This window comes from Atheta coriaria, unplaced genomic scaffold, assembly GCF_025399875.1.
Source record: "Atheta coriaria isolate IRGN ID8LTWV9N9 unplaced genomic scaffold, Caltech_Dcor_3.1 hic_scaffold_3_pilon, whole genome shotgun sequence".
In the NCBI taxonomy this organism is placed as follows: domain Eukaryota; kingdom Metazoa; phylum Arthropoda; class Insecta; order Coleoptera; family Staphylinidae; genus Dalotia; species Dalotia coriaria.
Window position 1 is genome coordinate 5,829,792 of NW_027045445.1, and position 21,951 is coordinate 5,851,742.

Genomic DNA, 21,951 nt, shown 5'->3' on the forward strand with positions numbered 1-21,951 from the left:
TTTATAGATAGGATTGCTTCTAGTCTACGCCACCAGATGGCAGCACGTGTATCAAAACTAAAGAAATTCAAACAAAATTTCTAATAAAACAGTAAATAATAAACAATCTACTTGAAAAATACTTACAACATGTTTAAAAATTCAATTATTTTTGTTCACTTCATATATTCATCGATTAACAACACAAAATACAAAAAAAATATCATAATTATTAAACATAAAATGGTAAATGTACAAATTATCGTAAAATAGTTTACAGTTTAAAACGCAGTTTAAAAACGTAATAATTAATATACAGAGTTAACATTAACAGTAGATACATAGGTGTGTGTAAGGTGTATATGTGTAAATTCGTTGCTAGTCTTTAATTTAGGTTATCTTGAATTGCACTAAGGGTCACGCACATCGCGCCGGTTTCGCCTCGGTGCAGACCAATCTCACATCGTCGAAGAACGTCCCCAGATCGCAGACGAACTTCATATCTAAGTATTGCGTCCGTGTGAAGCCGCGAGTACAGTAATGGAAGAGGCGACAATCTCGGGGGTCTGAATAGAAGTGGTTTACTTCTTTATCGACGCAGTTGAAGGTATACTTTCGGTTTTTCACTTGTTTACGGACGTTTATTGCGGTGGATTGGGATATTGGTGTTGTTGGTAAGCGATTGGTGCGTCGGAGGTGTTCATTGCTTAAGGTGGGTTGGGCACTGCGAGCCATTGGTGGATCTGTTGGTAATTCATGGTCTTTTTCTTTTTGGGTTGTCGTCTGATGGGAGGAGGGTGAGAGGGGTTGTTTTTATTCTGTAGGCAAGATTGGCAGTGTATGCGTTTATGTTGAACTCGATCTTGTGGGGATCGTGGGAATCATGGGAGGCCATTTTGTGTTTGATCGCGCCGATGATTTCTTCATTTAGGGTTGGTTTGCGTTGGGTTGTTGGTATGGTTGATGTGGAATATGAAGGGGAAGATGGAAAATCTGTAGTGTTAAGAGGTATAACCTCTATTATTGATGTTGCACTACTACTAGTACTAGTACTGGTTGAAGGTAGGTCTGTTGTTGTAGTTGTTGTTGTTGCTGTGGAAGATATTGGTCTATAACGACTTTTGGATCTTCTTCTAGAGTTGAATTTTGAAGAATTTCTTGATGGGTAAGTATATGGCGTTGGAGAAGGTGTTGTAGTAGTACTAGTTAATGTTGTTGTTGTTGGGGTAGTAGTAGAAGTTGTTGTGACAACAGTAGTAATACCAGGTGTTGTAGAAATTGATTCTGTAGTAACATCAGTTTCCATTTCAGGAATTTCGGAAGTACTAGAACTAGAACTTTCAGGAATCAATGTTGAAGGTGTACCTGTAATAGCTGCAACTTCTAAATTTTCTATAAGTGTTGTTGGGACAGTTGCCGTTGTAATACTGGCAACCCCAACAGTATTTTTAGTAATATCTTCCAACTTTTCAACATTTTCAGTTGTATATTCTGTTATTGGTATTGTTTCTGCTTCAGTACTTTCACCAAGTTTAGCAAAGTCTATTTCTTGTTGTGGTGCTGTACTCCTTTCGGTAGTAACAGTAGGTAACATGGTTTCTGTTGTTTGTACAACACCATCATCTATATCATCTGTTTCCATTTCTTGAGTTCTTCTATTTTCATTGATGGTATACTGAAAATGTTGTGTTGTTGTTTCTATGGTTTTAGGGAACGTAACAGGAGTTTCTGTTGTTGTAGTTGTTGAGGTGGAAGTAGTGGCAGTAGTTGTTGTTGTAGTTGTTGTTGATAATGGTTTTCTGACAAAAACTGAATCATCAGGTACATCCGCAACGTCCTTCAAAGAAAACCTAGTCTTACCCCGATGATGGACTTGATTAACCTGGGGTTTCCTAGTTGTTATACCCAGAATACCCAAAACCTGTTGATAATTTTCAGTTGTAGTAGATGTTGTTGTTGAAGGTGTACTAGTAGTACTAGTTTTATCAACAAAATCATATTGATTTCGTGAATATATCGGATATTCTTTATCCTGAACAACTTTATAACTGTCATAGTCGGGATAAACATCAACAAATGGTTTCAATGTTGTTGTAGTTGTTGAACTACTAGTAGTAGTTGCTGTTGTTGTTGTAGGTACTTGATTATACCTGTCATAATAATAATTCTCTCTAACATGATTCCCATTATCAACAAAAGGTACTTTAAGGGTTGTCAAGGTATCAGGAGTGGTAGGACCCTCTTTAATCCCTTGCTGGTAAACCACAGGTTCATAATTATCATCCACATACTCTGGAGGAGAGTAATTCTGATCACTTTCTTTAATATTTATATTGTTGTTCTGTTTATCTTGAGGGTAATTCTGTACAAAACTCTCTTTGAAGTGCTGGTAATCCACTAGGGCTTGTGATTGTTGAATTTTAGCTTCCTTGGCTTGTTGTCTACGTAATTCCTCTTGATAAGTCAAAGGTTCATAATTATCATCAACATAATCATAATAATTTTGATGTGGAAGAGGTGCGGTTGTTGTTGTAGTTGTAGTAGTAGTACTAGTAGTTATTGGTTTCTCAGTGATTACAACCGGATCCTTTGATGTCACTATCTGCTTCTCAATTGATGGTGACTCAAAGGGAGGTTTCAACAACTGCAAACTCAAATAAGGTCTTTCAAATTCATTCCTCTGGGGAACACCAGCATATTGTTGTTTAGGTTCCACATCAAAATCCTCATAAAGGTAATCCCTTTGTGGATTACTTTGATGATCTTGTTGAGGAGTCAATGCATCATTAATCTCCGTAATGGTTTCAGATTTAACTGGAGAATTCTGTGACCCTTGAGGAGTCTTTTCATGGTTATTATACCAGTTAAAAAGAAATTTCAAAACATCAATAGCTTCCTTCTCCCCAGCTTCCTCAACACTAGGTAGAGTATCCCTTTGGGTACCTGGTTGACCCACCTGCCGTTTTAAACGTATTTTGGGTACATCATGATAAAAGGGATCAGAACCCACATCATCTTCTTTATAATCATCATAAGACTGAGGAGCTTGACCAAAGAATCTGGTATCACCAATGGTACCCAAAGAATAATTAAATTTCCTTCCGGTAGCATCACTTACAGAAGCACTAGCGGATATTACAATTCTTGGAGGTTGATGGTGATGGACCAATTGTTGTTGACTTGCTTGTTGACTCTGTTGTTGCTGTTGTTGTTGTAACCTCTGCTGATGTTGTTGATGTTGCTGTTGTTGTAACTGCAACTGTTGTTGTTGTTGTTGTTGCGCACGATGATCAATAAACCTCTTGGTCTCAACATGTCTACTAAGAGAAAATGGCGCCGGGGAACTAAAAGTCAACGGAGGAATAGTCGGCAAAACAGGTCCCCGTTTCTCCTGCTTCAAAGGGCCTTGATTAAAATACCCGTAATGATTCCTATAAGTGGTAGGTCCCCCATTACCCCCACTTCCACTACTCCCCCTATGATTATAATTAACCTTCAGGGGATTATTCGTAGCTGGATGAAACACCGATCGATACGTATTGGGTTTGTAGGAATCGTCTAGGACCTGACTGGGGCGAAATCCAGGACGGAACTGGTACGTCTTTGGTAGCGCTTCGGTTTGACTCTGATACGCGGACAACTTGAGCGTTTCCGGTTGATGCTGCTGACTATGATATCCATAACTGTAACTATCCTCAGTGGAATCCGACAACTCGGAATCATAATCTTCAAGTTTAATATCATCAGCTTTCGTAGGTGGCGCTGGTGTATTCGCACTTGTAACCACATGCAACGGTTGTTTCTCACTTTTATACACCGTGGTATGCGTGGTCACGATCACTCGCTTGTTATTGTCACTAAATGTCTGAAACGATATCGGTTTACCGTTGTTAGTATTGGCACTGTTTGAGTTTACGTTCACATTGGTCCTTACGCTAGGTGGACCACCACTACTTAACGAGATTTTATACTCCTCCGGGTTGAAGCGGATATCCGTTGATGGGCGTGAACCGAAATGGAGTTGTGGTTGGGGTTGAGGTGGTTTCGGCGGTTGTGGTATCTGCACTTGCGGTTGAGGTGACCTTGAAGCTAATGTAGTTGTTGTGGGTTTCGAAGTGGTGATTATATAACTAGGACGAGGTGTTTTTGACACTGTCGGGCGAGATGTGGTCGTTGTTGTTGTCGTGGTCAACTTTTTGGGGGTTTGCAATTCGGGTTGTTCGGTTTCTGATGATTCTACAACGAAATATATGATTTATAACCTAAAAAATTACAGTTTTCTGTAATTTTTACCTTCTAATATTGGAGGTTGGGTATTTCCATATAATTCCAGGTTTAAGCTGTAGAACTGTTCGGATTTTGAACAGTCAACTTCATCAATACGTTCACATACACGGGTTTCCTATAAAAATAACCTCAAAATTGAAATTTTTAAAAATTTATTTAAAAATTTGAATACCTGATCAAAAACAGTTCCATTTAGACATAGAAATCGTATATCCATGGGTTCATCCAGTTGACCAATGGTACACACATGGAACATTTGACAGGACGTCTCCAGATCAGCATAGTAGCCGCCTATGACCTTCCCCACGCATGAGAAATTCGTGTCGGGAAGATTATCAAAGTCTAAAAACTATAAAATATTCTTTATTAGTCATCATTTTATTATGTGCGACCAAAAGAAATTATTGTAATTGACACCGACGCCATTACATAATACGATGTGTCATTCTTTATAACCTAACCAAATATAACCTTAAAAATGTAGCCTGCAGCCTACAGTCAGTGTGCAATTAGTTTGTATGCGGATTAAAAGCGCCCCGAGTGATTAGAAAGGCAAAATATGCACCAAACAAGAAGAAAAAGTGCTCTTTATCGCAAGACTTGACTTAAGTACGACTACAAGTAAGTAAGACACGACATGAGTAACGCAAGCGTACATTTACGCTGATTATTCATTTATTCAAATCAATAGCTAGACTATTTAGAAATCAACTTAAATTGACAATTTCAGTTGTAAAATGCAAAAAAATTAAAAATGAATTTATGTTGTGTTGTTTGAATCAAGGACATTCTTCTATTGCTGTTGTGGTAATACAGTGTTGGTAATTGTTGTTGAATCGTGTCGGATTCGTAATTGCGTGCGATTGTAATTTCGGCCGCGCAAATTGCGCGCGCGCGCAAATGGTAATTAAGCGCGGAATTAGCAACAACAATGCGATTCGCGATAGAAACGAGTGCGACATCGGTTATAACCTCGCAACCTCTCACCTTCCGTTTGGCGTAGGACGAGAGGAAGAAGTAAACAAATGTAAATGAATTGTAAACAATTGCGCGTGGACAAATTCATTATTCCGATGGTGAACAATGACCAAAGACGAGTTTGGAGTTAAGTTAGGATGTGAATAGTCAACTTCTGCTGTGTTTTAATGATAATTAGGAGTAATTAACATATGTAAATGATGTTAGACTTACCCCTGGTTCAAGTGATGTGACCATGAAACCGTATTCCAAAATAAACAACCATAGAAGACCTAAAAACAACAAAAAAACAAAAAGGTTAGGTTTAAGAGACTAGTTAATGTATGCAACCAAATTTACAACTTGTATTACGGAATGTATGAGTCATTAAATGTCACGCTTTTAATTACTTGTAATAGTTGTAAATCGTAAGCATTCAATGAATTTACATCAATTTATAGTTAATTAGTCATTTAATTAATCAATTAACATTGATTTCTCATCGTTTTTACATTTTTAACATTTTAAAACTATATCAAGGACATGCATCGTAAAATTCTATCATCTGATAATCAATAACCTAAAAACTTGTTTACATTTCTGACCCAGTTAGACAATACTAAGCATATTCTAATTTTGGTGATGCTCATTAAAAAGTGAAAACAAGATTTATATTCAAATTTATATTCAATTTCAAGTTTTCTGATTGTTGATAGACTGATGGATGTTACTTTACTGGTTTACGAGTTTATAACCTGTTTTAGAACACATGCAGATGTTGATATTGCAAAAACATTAACAACAATAGCGATGCGACGGGTGTGAAAAACAATCGAGAGATAACATAACCTCTCGTCGGGTGTGTGTTTTCAGGGAAAAGTTTCCCATCGTTATTTCGCAAGTTGAGAGATACAATTGTGGTATCGGTATTGACAAAGGTCTAATTTAAATACAAGATGGCGGATCATAAATTACCTAGTTAATAGTTAAAGAGAAACATTTTGAAAGTATCTCATCAGGTAAACAAAAATAAAGAGGTTAGAAGAAAGATTCTTCCGGTGGACAATGCTTTGAGTTGCAGTACAAGTATCGAACATAGTAATAGAAATGATTTTAATACCAAATTTTCTTTTGCATTCGACTTTTTTAAGTATTAACCATAATATTAAGCTAGGTTGATATTTCTATATATATAAAAATGAATTGCTGTTCGTTAGTCTCGCTAAAACTCGAGAACGGCTGAACGGATTTATCTTATCTTGGTCTTGAATTATTCGGGGAGGTCCTGGGAAGGTTTAAAAGGTGAGAAAAATTCGAATAATTGCCGGGAAAATCCTCAAAACAGCTCTTTTCTATAGAATAAAATTTGACATTGAAATTCAATCATAGTTATAGTTAAATAGTTGAATTCGAGATGGCGCACTGAAGTGCATTATTGACAAAACTTTATATAATTAATTTCTATAAATTAAAATTGCTAATCTTATTGATAGAATTGATTCTTACTACGAGTATGTCTAGAACAAGAGAGTAAAAACGAATTACATTTTTATTAAACACTGCCGGAACGAAGTCGCGGGCAACAGCTAGTTTTTAATATTTTTCAAAAAAACTCTAAATTTGTACAGAAAAACACCGAAAAAAATGGTTGTTTGTAAAGTAGGTTTACGATCGAGATGTTTACGTGATAACGTCTTATTGGTGATATAAGTTTTTTTTTGTTGCAATTGTTGTAACACTTCACTTGCACTTCACATTTTGTGTCACTGTTAAACATTCAACGAAAACTTAACCGCACGAGAAAATCTCCATTCGTTTGTATGCCGCTAGAGTGAGAGAGACGGAAGATCGGTCCACTCACTCGAACGCTATGCCTGCCTCCGCTCGTGTGGATTCCGCGTGACAAGTTTCACGGAATGACTGGCAGCGCTCGAGATGAGACGGGAGATCGGTCCGTCTCTCTCTCGTTATAGCGATCGACCTCGAGAGGCCTCGTGACAAGTTTCTGAACATGTCACCCGACTAAAACGATTTTAAAGACGTTATCACGTCAAAAAAAGCAATAAAATTAATTCTTCATGTTGACAATGCTTTGAGTTTAAGTTTAAGTACCGAACATAGCAATTCCTATGTTTTATTACAAAATTCTTGAAACGTTTACGATGTCATGCACTAAATACCTGCCACACGACATTTGGTAACTCTTAGAGAAACATTTAATATGATAACATAATATAATAACAATAACAATTCATTTGAAACCTTAATTTTCCATTTAATTATCCACTGCTGTAAAATTTTCGACGCTGCATGTTCTGTTCTTATTTCAAACATACTGTAAACTAATTTAATGCTTTAATGGCCGACACAACGTATTAGAATAGAAAGGAAACACGTCCATATAAGGAAGAATAGTCATTTGGTTTAATTTCAAATTTGTATCGCGAAAAATTAAAAATCTGATGAAATATGAGCAAAAAACGAAAAAGAAACACCAAATTAATTAAAATTTAACCAAATTAATTCAATAAAATTAAATTTTAATAATTTAGAACAAAATTTTTAGTTAAAACTAACTTCCTCATTTTGTAAGTACTTATTACTAAGCACAATTGATGACAATAGTAGTTAAGAGTACAGTGTGTAAAAGAAATAATACTGCGGCATTATTTATACAGTTGAACTGTTTATACGAATACTGTTTACACGATTTTATAAATAGCCGAATAGCTATTACCCTATTACCTGCCGCTTACAAAGTGCTTACTTTCACTCTCTGATGTTCGGTCGCTTCTTCGATTCTCCCACGTCCCACGTCTGTGCGGTGCGGATGCCACAAAGAAGCTAAGTGCTAAGTACCAAACACCGCTAAGTCATAAACGATTTTTTGCGATTTTCTAATTTAAAACAGTTACAACGCAGCTAATTTTATGAAATACAGGTTACTTCCGTGTTGCAACGCCATCTAGCTGTGAGTAGCTTAGAAATTTATTTGTTTTTAGTCTTAAAATCTACAGGAAAAATTGTTTTGTTAATCATATGAGATTTTAATCATGACTTAAGTAAAGTTAAGTTACTTTTTATGTTTTTTGTTGTTATTCATAATATAAGAGGTAATTAATATGTTATTATATAATATTATGCAATATTACGGCTTATAATTTATACTGTATCAAATTCCGTACATTTTTACACTAATTAGTTATTAATCTAATGAAAAGAAAAGTAGTTTTTGTATAAATTCCACTAAAAAACGTAAAAATATTTTTTTAAATTCATTTTTTTTCTTTAATTAACAATAAACTTAAAACCAATTAAGATATTGACTTGAAATTAACTATGGTTATAGATAAATATATTATTTACTTATATACAAAATTTGATCAATATTGCACGTATAGTTTTTGTGTAATTCAGGGTAAAAGTCCAAAGTAACAAAAACTATTTTAATAAATAGAAAGTCTACACAAACGCATATAAATCAGCATCTAGCATACTTAAGCTATATCAGTTTTCAGTTAGTTGTAGCTTATAGCATTACCGCATAATAAAGCGCATAAAACTCCGCAATCAGTTTACCGCACATAACGCCGGCTCATTTCGCGTGATTTATCTCCACGAGCAAATTAAACCGGCCGCGCGATAAGCCTAATGGTTTAATAGTTCTAAGTGCACTTAAATCCGCCATTGCAGCCATTTGCATTCGATTGTTAAACGTATTTACGAATTAACCATCATTACATTTGGATTAGTATCGGATTTAAATTCGATTAATTCCTCTAAAGCATTTAAAATTCACTTTAAATTAAATTAAATTAAATTCAACAAAATCAATTAAAATTAATTAAACTAATTTATTTAAAATTTAATTAAAAGAAAGTAACTTACCACGTAACAGTAATTTCATTCTTGTATGGCAAGGCATCGCTGCTAATCCGCTGGAAAGCAAAGAAAACAACAAATAATTAATTAACATCATTAATTAATTAATAAATAGTTTAAACTTTGACTTGATTGTTACTTTTACCAAAGGAATGTGAATAAAAGTGAAAGAGTTCATAAATTTACATAAAAAACACATAAAAATAACAAAAATTATTTTTTGTATCAACTAACGCCATCTATGTATATTTTACTGAACTATAATATAACCTATAATCTGTGTCATACTGTTAAGAAACAGTTCCGGAGTCGTGCACAGCGTCTAAACTTTCATGTATCAAGTTGCGCATGTTGTAACATACTTAAGTCATCACCCAAGACGACTTAAGTCAACAAAACTCAACACAATTTCTATATTACTTATATTTTCTTATAAAACCTTATAAAATAAAATGCACTACAACATAACCAATTCCAACTGCTATCACTTCTAACCATATCTCAGGAGTTGCCCATTTTGATGAATCATAACCCCCACCAGTAACCCTCTCCAGAAACTTATGAAACGCCATCAAATTCTCAAATTTTGCTCGACCCATCCCACTCCAACAAAATGGAAACTCCGCACCATGGGCAATACCAACCAGAACCCCCGAACATATCAGAGGACCTCCTTCATCACCCGGACACAGATTATGCCCCAATGAATCAGTCCAAATCTCTGATTCAGTCGTCAAATTCTCATTGATGATCAACTCACCAACGCGTAGTTGAAATTTATGTTTATGTGAATAAGTATCTTGACCCCATCCGGGTACTTGACACTCCACCCCGTAATAATCAACTATATCAAAGGGTTGTATAGGGATAGGGAAGATTGCTTGGGTGTGAATGAAGGGTCTGTCAAGGATCAACACGAAGATTCGGTTGTCGGTATCCGCATCAATTACAACCCGCCAGGATAGGCGAAAGATGGGGCAGAGACCCGTGTCGGGCATTGTGCTATAACCCATGCAGAGTTTGATCTTCTGGGCTTCAGAGGGCGCGCCGAAGTTGGTGCTTAGGACGTATTTTGCGTGGATGTAGGTGCCGCCACAGTAGGACCTCTCTTGAGGGTAGTAGATGTAGATAAAGACCATGAAAGGATAGTCGTCGATTTTAGCGAGGGGACCGTGGTAGATTTTACGGTCGTCTGTGCTGGAGAGGTTAAGTTTTATGTTGGGGTTGATTTTTGGGGGTCTTGGGAGGTCGATTATGATTACTTTTGATTGTACGGAGAATAATATGTAGATTGATATGAAAATTAATTTCATTTTGACAAGATGTCAAAGGTTATGATGTGTTATGATGGTTATGTCGTGTATGTTTGGTTGCATACGTTACATATACGTTTTGGAGTGGTGGAGTGTGAATGGGAGTGAAAATAATGAAGGAGACAGGAAATTAATTATATTTTAGTCACAAAATAATATTTATAACACGGGATAAATTTTGTTTAGTAAATAAATTGGTTTCTAAGCATTTTTTTTTTTGAAAATTTAAAGATTTATTAAAGACTAGCTTTAACCCGCGGCATCGCTCGTGAATATCTAAAATAATGAAGTTGCTTCCGTACGCGTCTGTAGTCACAGAAGAAGTAACAATGAAGTAGAATGGCGGGAAGTTTAAAATGGCTGAAAGTATAGTCTATGGAAGTATAGTGTACAGTCTCCATAGTGTAGTCAATTGGATTTGATGTTGACGTAGCTGTCGGTAATACAGTGTGATAATACAGTGTGATGGTACTATAGTACTTAGGTTTGAGCTTCATTGCTGGAATGCTAGATGGCGTTAAAGTAGTCAAATAGCCAGATGCAGAGGTATTATTGGCTAAACTATTTCTTTATTTTATTTATAAAATAATTTTTTTATTAAATAAAAAGTAGCCTATAACCATTCGGGGACCACTAAGAATATGTGTACAAATTTTCATGATGATCGGTTAAGTAGTTTTTGTGTGAAAGTGTAACAAACAATCAGGACTTTCGTATTTATAATATTAGTAGGAATTTATTAAAGGTCGTGCAATTACTCAACGTTTTTTGGCGATTAAATACCTGACACACCTTCTAGTCCAGTCTACTAGTGGGTGAGTGAATTATTAACATGTCCTTTCATGTCATATGTCACAACCTTTAAATTTATTACGAGGTATAAACCATAATCGATTTTGAATTATAGTAATATGATATATTTAGGCCACACGCAAGTGATTTAGGCATAGGTAAGTATGGCGGGTTGCAGAGGTAGAAAGTGCGCATGCGCATTGGATGCTTATATAAGTTAACCTATATTAGCGCACCGAGTTGAAAGAAAGTATATTACGAGTACAAATACGACTTTTATTTGTGTATTAGTCGCGATGACGACTCGACGCGCGCGCATTCATCGCGTTTACTTTCTTTGGCGAACAAATGCTGGGTCTAATGGTCTCATGTAGGAAGAATCAAGTTGTCGCACGATTATTCTCATAACAAAAACATTATCAATTATAAGAACAGCTTTTGAAATTTGAATGAAGAAAATTTGCTTTTTTGTTGTTTTTTTGTTAATTATAAACAAATGATTATGTTTTATAAATTTTTATTAGCTATAACTAATAGTTAATTATAATACGGATATTTTGACGTAAAAATCAAATTTCTATCTTTTATAGTTTCCGAGTTATAAGCGTTTAAAGTTTATACTTAAAAATTAAAACTTATTTCACTTTTTTTTTAAATAACACAAAAACTATAATAGATACAAACAAAATCTTTTTTCAATATTATTTCCAATTAAATTATCTATAAAATGATATATCATTCAACATCCTCCGATAATTATTCCCGGAGTTATCGCGTAGCATACACACGAAACTCTTCCGACTCCAAAAAAAAAGTATGAGTTGATTACGCAACGTGAGCGTGCAGATGATGACGACAAGATGGTAACTTTTAAAGGTCGCCGGAACCGACCGTCAATGTACACCTCCTCTTCTCGTGACTTGTCTTCATACAAATAATCGGAAAGTTTTAATAAGCACTATAAATAAAATACCGAATACTTAATTTCACCTTTTTACATAAACGCCAGGTGTAAAGTAAAGTTGAAAGAAATTTGAACTTCATTGTGCTTCCACTAACCACACAAATATTTACTAAACACACACTTCAACAGAAATGTGTTAATTTTAATTTTAAATTTATTCTTTTGATTTTTTATTGTAAAACTTGTTAAATATCGGTTATTTCAGCGCTAAATGTTGATAATTAACAAGTTTTCTGTGTAGAAATTCCATGAAGTCAATTAAGTCATAATTTCATCTCCGCTTGTCTAGGAAAGTAATATAAAGTTGTAAAAATGTAAAATATCACTACCCACGCACCTCGGACGCAGCCAGTTAACACTTAAATCACTTAATTTCACGCGTCTGGTCATTTACGCAACCAGAATCAACCAAAATCAACAATTTACGTTCTGAGCACTTTGATTCGCAAAAATTTAACCTCTGGTCACCTCGTGGTAATTTAAGCTGACTTAACCTAACTTAACCTCACTTGTAAATTGATTGAGACAATTTTGAATGATTTATTTCGTTAAAATATCAATTTAATTGCTGTGGATTACACAACACGTGTTTTGTGGTATTATGTAAAGTGTATATATCTAAATGAATGATTTATTATGATCCAAGTCGTAATTGTTGCTGATGGCGAAGAAGCGCAGTGCGCAAATTAAAAAGCGTTCGATCTATAAATAGAAGAATCGACGAAAACCGCTTATTAAGTCGTGGCCAGCGGTTTTGCAGCGGAGAGTTCGGAGTGAAAGTGAAAATGTAATTTTTGTCGGCGTACACATATATCAATATAACTCGGAAACTATAAGAGATAGAGATGTGATTTTTTGTAAAGATGTAGAACATTATAAGGACTATCACTTAAAAAAGAGTTTTTGATGTTAACTGTTATGGTTTTTGTTTTATTAGAAGAAAACTTGGTGAAAATTCGACAAAAATGCAAAATATTTTCATCAAAAATGTGATTTTTCAAAACATTGTAACTTTGTTAATAACAATCACACAATGTTGTGTTATACGTCATTAGAAAGATAATTTCAAGGAGCTTAATTTTATATTGTTGTATTTTTATTTATTTATGATATTACTAATTATTTTGATAAAAAAGTGAAATACTAACTTTTTCCCATTTTTTTAACAAAAATCTGGAACTAAAATAATGAATATTTTTTAAACTAATAAAGATAAAGTTATAAACTTTTCACTTATCGATAGAGTTTTAAAAGTTCTATAAATACTACCAATAAAAATGTTGTTTTTGTTAATAACTTTTGTGTAAAACACTAAAAACGTCTCAAAAATTGGAGAAATCTTGAGCGCACCTCATTGCAATTGGAATTATAGTCACATGCCGACACTTTGAAATCAATCATCGATGTGGAATGTAAATTTATTTCGTCAACACACTATCTAGCTCGCAGGTGGAGCGCCGCCGCATACTTAAGCTCTTTGACTTAGAAACTCTCGACGCGGCGCACAAAACCTCGAAAGTTACCATCGTACAAGTTCAACACACACACACAACACACGACAATAAACAAATTAGGTAACTTTCCATTAATACATCCTTAATAAATAAATAAATACATATTTATAAATAAATAAATAAATAAATTAACTTACAGTGATCGGACACGTCGTCTTCATCCATAATAATAAAAATCGAATTAATCCGAGCTGTGCACTTGTTTTCACATTTTGTTATCCGCATTAGAAATATTCACACTGAGAGATTATAACGTGATGGTGATTTTTGCGCACTTGCGGTGAGTGAGTTAAGCTGCGCGCGCACTTGAACGAAACCGAAACCGTCGCGTACGCACGCGTCGAGAGCTCAGCTGGTTCTGGCGAAGAGAATTGGGTTTCTTTTCTTCGACGGCGCGCGGAGTGAGAGAACGCGTTGCCTTGCCGATGGTGGTAGGTGTGTGGCTGAGTGTACTTCACGTGATTGAGAAAATGCAAAGCATGCTAAAGCCTTGCAGTCACTTGCAGATGATCATAGAAAGTCATTTTTGTGCTTAAAACACATAAAAACAACCAAAATCATAAAAATTTTCATAATTTTCGTTATTTTTATGATCTAGCGCCATTTATTGATGATTTTTAATTATTTATGTTTTTAGTTTATAATACAAGTAATGAATACGCATGTCTTCTTTTACGTCTTCGGAATCATCCATGGGATTTCATCGCAGTGTGAGAATAAAATGACTTTATGTCTGAGCGCATGCCGCATGCGCACATAACGCGCTTAGAAATCCAAGGCTTACGACTCTTACTTTATACTTATATTTTAGCTTTTGCTTATTTGTTATTTGCCTGCGCGCCGCCGCGCGACTTTATGTAACTTTTTTTTTTCTCTTCGCGCACAGACACACACATTGCCGAATTGTGTTTTGATTGTTTCACTTGGCTGCTTTTTTCGTCTACATATATCAGATTCAACGAATTTTATTCGATTGTAATTGCACGTCTAATGTGCGGTAAATTCGAAGGCGCTCGAAAACGAGAGCAAAAAACATTACGTCTCCATTTGACGTGATGAATTATTACACAAACAGGACGAAATTTCTTTCGCTTTGATTTAGATTTTGAAGTTTGCGGAATCATGGGAAACTATTTCGACTATTTTGCGAAAATAAAAAGTGGAAAAAATGAGAGATTTAATGATTTAATGTGGGAGCTTGAACTTTTACCTTAAACTTCTTTTTATTTATATTATATAGCATTTTTTGCTTTTGTAGCAGTTTATATGAAAACCTTGAACTTATAATTTATTCTAATTACTGGACATTTATCAAAAACACTTTGAAAAGAACAAAAAATATCAAAATTACGAATTTTACTCCAATTTTTTGAGGTTTTTTGTTAATAACTATTAAGTTATTAGTTTATATTAAATTTAAAATATGTAACCTTATAGATTTTGGCGAGATCTATCCGTTAACATAAAAAAATTGTTGTATCTCTTTTAGTTTAAAAGTTATAAACAATTTTCTCTCCTAATTTTGGTAAAAAATCTCAAAAAAATCAAAACTTTACTTTTTCTGTTATAAAATAAAAACTAACAAACCTACAAATTAATCCTTTCGCATAATTATTCCCCTTTAAATTCCCTTTCCAACCATACCACATTCAATACTCTACGATTATAAACAAATGAGTAATCAAGCACCAAACTCACCGCACTCTCCCGTACTCCCCACAAAAACCAAAATATTTACTTTCGTTTTTACATTTTAACGATTCCATTAATATCCAGACATATCAATCACTCCCAAAGCTTCTGTTCTCTTGTTACACTGAACTCAAACAAGATGGTAATACGCCTTGTAATTAATGTTGAATGAACGTCTATCACAATGATTAATCTTGGAATGCTTCGCTTTCAATTCAATCTAATACATTCAATATAAACTAAAAAAAAATCGTAATAAAAAATCTACCTTTGATTTTTCGATCGGATCAAATCAAAAATGGCCTAGAACATGAATAAATCATGTGTTTACGATCGCAGTGTCACGGTTTCGACTTTTGACGAGCGGAAATCACATTCATCAAACTCGTAAATCTAGTGAAAGATATTAAATCAAACATGGCGGCTGAAACGAAATTGATTAAAACTTCATTTTTTTCTGCATTGTAACTCACCTGGATATTGTGCAACACTAGATTATAACTTAATAAAAGCATAATAAATTGATTTCACGTTTTGACGTTGATGAAAGTGACACTAACGCCATCTACATTAATAAAAATAAATTATTCTTTATATTTTTCATATTTATATAGAAAAATATGAAAAAAAAAAATGTGATTTTACACTGGATAATAATAAATACAAATAATTTTTGATGTGTGATTGTAATAGAGACATAATAAACCTAAATTGAGCAACAATTAATCGTCCCAGACCGCAGCAGTCAGAAATAAATCCAAATAAATCTCACTCACACAAGTCGACGCATTCGAGAGCTGTGTGATCGTGCTGCGTGTGATAATGTGCTCGTTTATTGTCAGTAAAAGTTGTTTCGGACCAATTCTCAAGTGACGAAATAATTTAATCGCGTCCGCCAACGACTCGCCGCAGTGCAATATTTGCAACCACACACATTCATACACACACATATACAGAACTTGTATGTAAATATACAAATTCCACAAGAGTAGAGTAGAGGACGTGTACTTACATAGAACTAAATTATGTATTGCCTTGTCAGGAATGCGAAAATGTCCACTCTGTTGCCATGGATACAATCGCGATCACATACGAAACAAATTCATGAATTGTGGTAATTTCTTCATTTTCTCATGATTTTCGCATGATCGGCGTGACCTTCGATGCGTGAAAGGTAAAGTAAACGCGTTTTGATACGATTTAAGGATATATTGCGAGCAGTGACAAGGTTGTAATTAAAATTATGTAAGTTTAAAATATTGTGGGTAGTTTTTAGAGTTGTTTTAGGAGAGATATTTGTGGAGTGATGAGCAGCGTGATTCAGCGTGCGACTTGCACCTACAATCACCCCACACCCGTTGCTATTAGCAACCGACGGGGTTACTATAGTAACAGCAAACAAACTTGTAGCTGCTTAGTCATCACGCTCAAATTTTACGGATGAAACTTTATAGAAACGATTCTGTATTTGTGTTTTCCATAGAACGATGCACGAGAGTGGGGAATATGCAGCGCGCGATATGCACTCACACTCACCCCACACCCGTTGCTATTAGCAACCGACTGGGTTACCATAGTAACACCAAACAAACTTGTAGCTGCTTAGTCATCACGCGCAAATTTTACAGATAAAACTTTGTGTTTTCAACAGAACTATACGCGAGAACGAAACGAGTGCAGCGTGCAACATGTAGTCACCCTCCTCCCTCCACACCCGTTGCTATTAGCAACCAACCACGTTACCATAGTAACATCAAACAAACTTGAGACTTCATAGTCATCACTCTGCTATAAACCCTTCAATACTAATATTTAATCAGATTATTTTTGGTTTCGCTCACAAACGCATTCTATTTTAAGTCACATTCTACATAATTTAATTTAAAACGTGGTTATGTCTTTTTTGTAAGTTATGCAACCATATATACACTTACCTGAATTAATTCTCTTCATTCTAGTGTGACAAGACATGTCTAATCTCCTGCAAATAATAAAACGATTATTAAGATTATTACGCAATCATCAAATAATTCACACTATCCAACTATCCATATTTAGTTTAAAATAATTTGCATAAATGACCAAATTAACTATTAATTATTCCACTAGAAACAGTGGTAACAAATCACCATTGCCAATATCCGGTTAATTAACTTATTAATTGATATAAAAAATATTTATTTTTCATTCACAAAAAATAATTTTTTGAAAAGAGATTCAACTCGTGCCTTACATAATTTTATAATTGACGCAAGCGTAATAATTAAATTCCGTAGAATAATGACTCTGTGATTAATTATCGTAATTAAAAATTTAATTTACATACGTATATAGTTGAGCGTATTTTAAGTGAATTGTTTTTAATTGTGCTTCCGGTGAGAACAATGTGTTAGATATTCCTGCTCGGCTTTTTTGTATTTTCGTTGCTTGTCGGACAATTTCTCATTTCTTGTCATTTTGCGAAGTGAGCACAAAACGCACGAAAGTGAGGTGTACTCGTTTGCATTTCGCCGAGTGTGGCGCGCGGAGATATCGCGCGTCGGTTTTCATTACATTACTTACGATTACGTAAAACTGCGTTTTAAATGGCGTGCCCTGCCCCCGTGCGCATAATAAGGAAACTAAAGCCGGAATTAAGTCCCACATGCAATCAAAACTCCGTTGTCGCCTTCATATTCATATTGTATAGTCACCAGAATGAGATATTTCAAAGAATTTCAACTCTATCTTTAACTGTTTTGAAGTTATTCAAGATTTTTCAAAAATTTTGAGGTTAAAACCTTATAAAACGTATGAAACCTTCATATTTATATATAATATAGTCACCAAAATACTATTTTTCAAAAAATCATCACTCTATCTTTGATACTTTCTGAGTTATTGATGTTTTTCTCAAAAATTTTGAGGTTAAACACCTTTAAAAGCTCTGCAACCAATTCAACTCCCGTAAATATTTGCACGTAGTGACAATAACAGTTACTAATTTGTCAGATAAGGAAATAAAAGCCCATTAACATTTTTTGACAGAATTAAATCCACAGAAACACAAACAGCAGACATAATAAAAAAACAACCAACAATGGCGAATATTTTATTATGCATACGACGACATTCCATTGTTTTGCACGAGAGGTCCGCCTAAATACTTAAATAGATATTAAACGACTTTTAAGGCCTCGTTAATGCGGACATTTAATACAAAACAGAAAAATTTGTGTTCAGCAGCGCCCTCGCTCGCCGCTTTCTAAAAATATTTTATCTTTTTACCGAAATGAATTGCGTGCGGTGAGCGCGGCCCAAATACGCCGCGTTTATATTTATTACTGTCATGATTAACGTTGTGATTACATTAACCACATTGCGACAGACAACACCGCACCACCTTCACTTCAGCTGGATATGTGTGATAGATAAATGATATTAGAATATTGGTTGCACAATGCATCGAATAAAACGTAAAAAATTTTTTATGTGAACAAATTGCGAGTTATAGACAATGGTAACTGACCTTTGCTTTCATCATCGCGATTAGAATGTGTTCGGTGTCCGAATTATTGTGATGAATCATTTGATTTAATCGATTAGTATCGGTCGAAGGTTAATACTCACCTAACCTACAACCTACACTGATCTAGATATCGCAGCAAATATGTCGCGCACCTTTTTTTTTTCTTGGAGTGTTTATGGTTATGTTTGATAATGGTTAGGTATGCAACTTAATATACATATAGGGGAATATAATTAATTGAATATTGTGGCAAACAATGTGATAGAAATTTATTCGCAGAACAAATTGCAACAAAAGGAAGAAAATTGGAAAGCTTTCCGCAGACAATACGCAATTAAGACAACACGCGTGTTTCTGCTTAAATGGCGCAAATTAATCGACCTCGTATATTCCGACGAAATTAAAACGTGACGCTAAATTATATACGGACTACAGGAAATTCAATAATGAAACAATATTTATTTTATAATGAATTACCCACCGACACGTTTTATATGTGTTAAATTGCGTGTGTTTAGAATAATTGTCGGTGAGTTTCTGATGCAGTTTGTGAGTGTTTCAGTGGAGTGATGAGTAAGAAGTTTCAAGTTTGTTTGGTGTTGTTATGGTAACGTAGTTGGTTGCCAGTAGCAACGGGTGTGGGGTGAGTGAGATTTTACGTCGCGCATTGTATTTGTCTCACTCTCGTGCACAGTTCTCTAGAGAACACAATAAAGTAGACGTTCTTATCTAGTTTTATTTTGCGCGTGATGACTAAGCAGTTGGAAGTTTGTTTGGTGTTACTATGGTAACTCAGTCGGTTGCCAATAGCAACGGCTGTGGGGTGAGTGTGACTGCACGTCGCACGCTGCATTTGAGTCATTCTCGCGTACAACACTATACGAACACAAGCAAGAAAGCGTTGGTGCCTAGATTAATCTGCAAAATTAACGTTTTAAAATTCTCTTGTATTTGCATTCCACGCAAACGCACTCTAATTAAAACCCGTTTATAAAGAGTGTATCGTGTACGCTAATAGAAGTACGTAAATTAGTTTATAACTATTTTAAACTATAGCGAAAGTTCTTATTAATTCATGTAACTAACCATGCGTACAGCGTAGCCGTGTACAGCGTTTTCTTTCGCTTGTGTTCTTTTTCTTTCAACTCGTTTTGCATACTTTAGTTTTGTATAAGTTTAGTTGCTTTACTACCGTTTATTATGTTATGAACATTAACGCGCGATTTCCGACTTTATCTTTGACAGTAGTGGTAAGTAAATCAAGACTTTTCTAAGACGTAAATTATTAGAATCGGGAAAAGAAGCAAAATAGTTTCCTCCTAGTACTTCTAAAGAGAAACATATTTAAAAAAAAATGTTTGCAATGTAAGTTAAAGAATTAATATTTATAAAGCGGAAATACCAATAATGTGGCGACATCAAGTAGAACAATATTTATTAACTGAATATTCCGAATCTCAAGTGTTGAATCTTCGTATATATGCAAATAAAAAGGCATCGGCGCATAAATTCACAACGACCACTTGTTGTGACAAGTGTCACTTGCTAAATCAACCGACACGCGGTTCTCGTATTAATTAACAAGCCGGAATGACCAGCGAGACTCCAGTCTCTGGTCCGGAGTGAAAGTGAAGAATCATTAAAAATGATTCTAGTAGATTTACACCAAAAATCAACACATTACTAACCTACATTATAAAATCCTAACCTAATTTGTATCCTACTCAAATACTACTTTATTTTATGTTATAATTTGCAATTACGATTTCTGCTGATTCTGTTGAGTGAAATTATGTCTACGAGAAATTAGGTATTAACCTACAAAATAATGTTTAAAAATTCTATCTATGCGCACGCGCGTGCTGCGCGCGGAATGCAGACACGGCAGACACACTTCTTCGCGCATGAGCGACTCTTCTTTTCGTTCATCTACCGAACCAGCGACCATTCATTCCTCCACCCATTCTACCGGTTTCGAATCGATGCGCGTTTACTTTTTACTTTTTAATGATTAAACACGATGCACGCAACTCAACTCAGTGCACGTACATTAATAAATTAAAAAGTTAAAAAAGAAGAAAATCGGACTTACCGGACACTACACTTGCATTCATATTGTTTATTTATCCTTTATCCTCTTCCAAAAATTAAATAAACAAAACACTACACATTTTGCACACATTTAACACTAAATTAATAAGTTAGGTTAGGTTAGGTTTAAGTAACGCGTCTGTCTCTTGCTTCGCGACTTCTGTCGGCATGTGACTTGTCTCGGTCAGAAACGTCTCGATTTCTTTCCTTTTCTTTTTACGGAGTCTTCGTCAGGCGCATGTGCGACTTGTGCACGTGATATACACATTAATGCACGCATACATGGTAAGTATACATTCATTATACCACTTTATACATTGTAGAAAGTAATATGGGTTTACTTTTTAGTTTTACAACAAGTTTTTGAAGTTGACGGTCACAACAAAATTTCAACCGCTTAGAATTTGATTATTATGTCATTTTCTATGACATTTATTACCGCTTCCAACGCTTCCAACTTCTGATGACTTGACTTAACTTAAGTCAACTTAATATCTGCTTAAGTAAGTATGGTGTAATCATTATAATCATATTTTCAGATTTAAGTAATTCACTGACATTTAGGTGTGTAAAATATGCGACATTTTGTAAGTAAGTAGAAATAAAGTTCATAAATTGCACTACTTAAGTATAGGTAAGTATGTGATGTCATAGTGTCATATAGAATGCATTTATGAGTAATAGGAACAGGGTGGGTTTTCCTTGTGTTGACATTTTGACATATTATGTGTGTTTTGTGAATAAAATTGACGTCCTGACTGCCGGCTACTGTTGATCTTGCATTATATCGCAATATCGGTACTTGTGATACGCCTATACCAATCATATATTCCAAGAAATCATAGATTGATTGTCATTTCTAAATATAGGTTAGGTTACTTAAACTTTGATATTAAGTTGTAAATTTCATAACACTCATTGAAAAACGATTAAAACCATAAACAATAGACATAATTAAATTAATAGCGAGTA

General features: G+C 34.7%; 2 protein-coding genes and 1 long non-coding RNA gene across 4 annotated transcripts; all 3 read right to left on the reverse strand.

Moving 5' to 3' along the window:
• Positions 1 to 600: 600 nt before the first annotated feature.
• LOC135789616 (mucin-4-like) lies at positions 601 to 21,134 on the reverse strand. Of its 2 annotated transcripts, XM_065299537.1 has the most exons (7): positions 20,981 to 21,134; positions 17,315 to 17,361; positions 9,112 to 9,161; positions 5,458 to 5,516; positions 4,439 to 4,615; positions 4,273 to 4,381; positions 601 to 4,215 (listed from the first exon to the last, which is right to left on the reverse strand). In XM_065299537.1, the coding sequence occupies exons 3-7, from the start codon at positions 9,146 to 9,148 to the stop codon at positions 734 to 736; spliced, it is 3,864 nt and encodes a 1,287-aa protein (XP_065155609.1). In that variant the 5' UTR covers positions 9,149 to 9,161; positions 17,315 to 17,361; positions 20,981 to 21,134; the 3' UTR covers positions 601 to 733. The 2 variants fall into 2 exon arrangements, with proteins under 2 accessions (XP_065155609.1, XP_065155608.1); XM_065299536.1 differs by lacking the exons at positions 17,315 to 17,361; positions 20,981 to 21,134 and adding an exon at positions 13,826 to 14,039.
• Positions 9,546 to 10,103, reverse strand: LOC135803713 (kallikrein 1-related peptidase b8-like). The gene has a single exon (XM_065317389.1). It carries the CDS (start codon positions 10,101 to 10,103, stop codon positions 9,546 to 9,548), a length of 558 nt encoding a protein of 185 aa, XP_065173461.1.
• Positions 15,257 to 16,916, reverse strand: LOC135789476 (uncharacterized). The gene is made up of 3 exons (XR_010547579.1): positions 16,393 to 16,916; positions 15,854 to 15,945; positions 15,257 to 15,804 (listed from the first exon to the last, which is right to left on the reverse strand). It is a non-coding gene; the product is annotated as an uncharacterized lncRNA (long non-coding RNA).
• Positions 21,135 to 21,951: the final 817 nt, after the last annotated feature.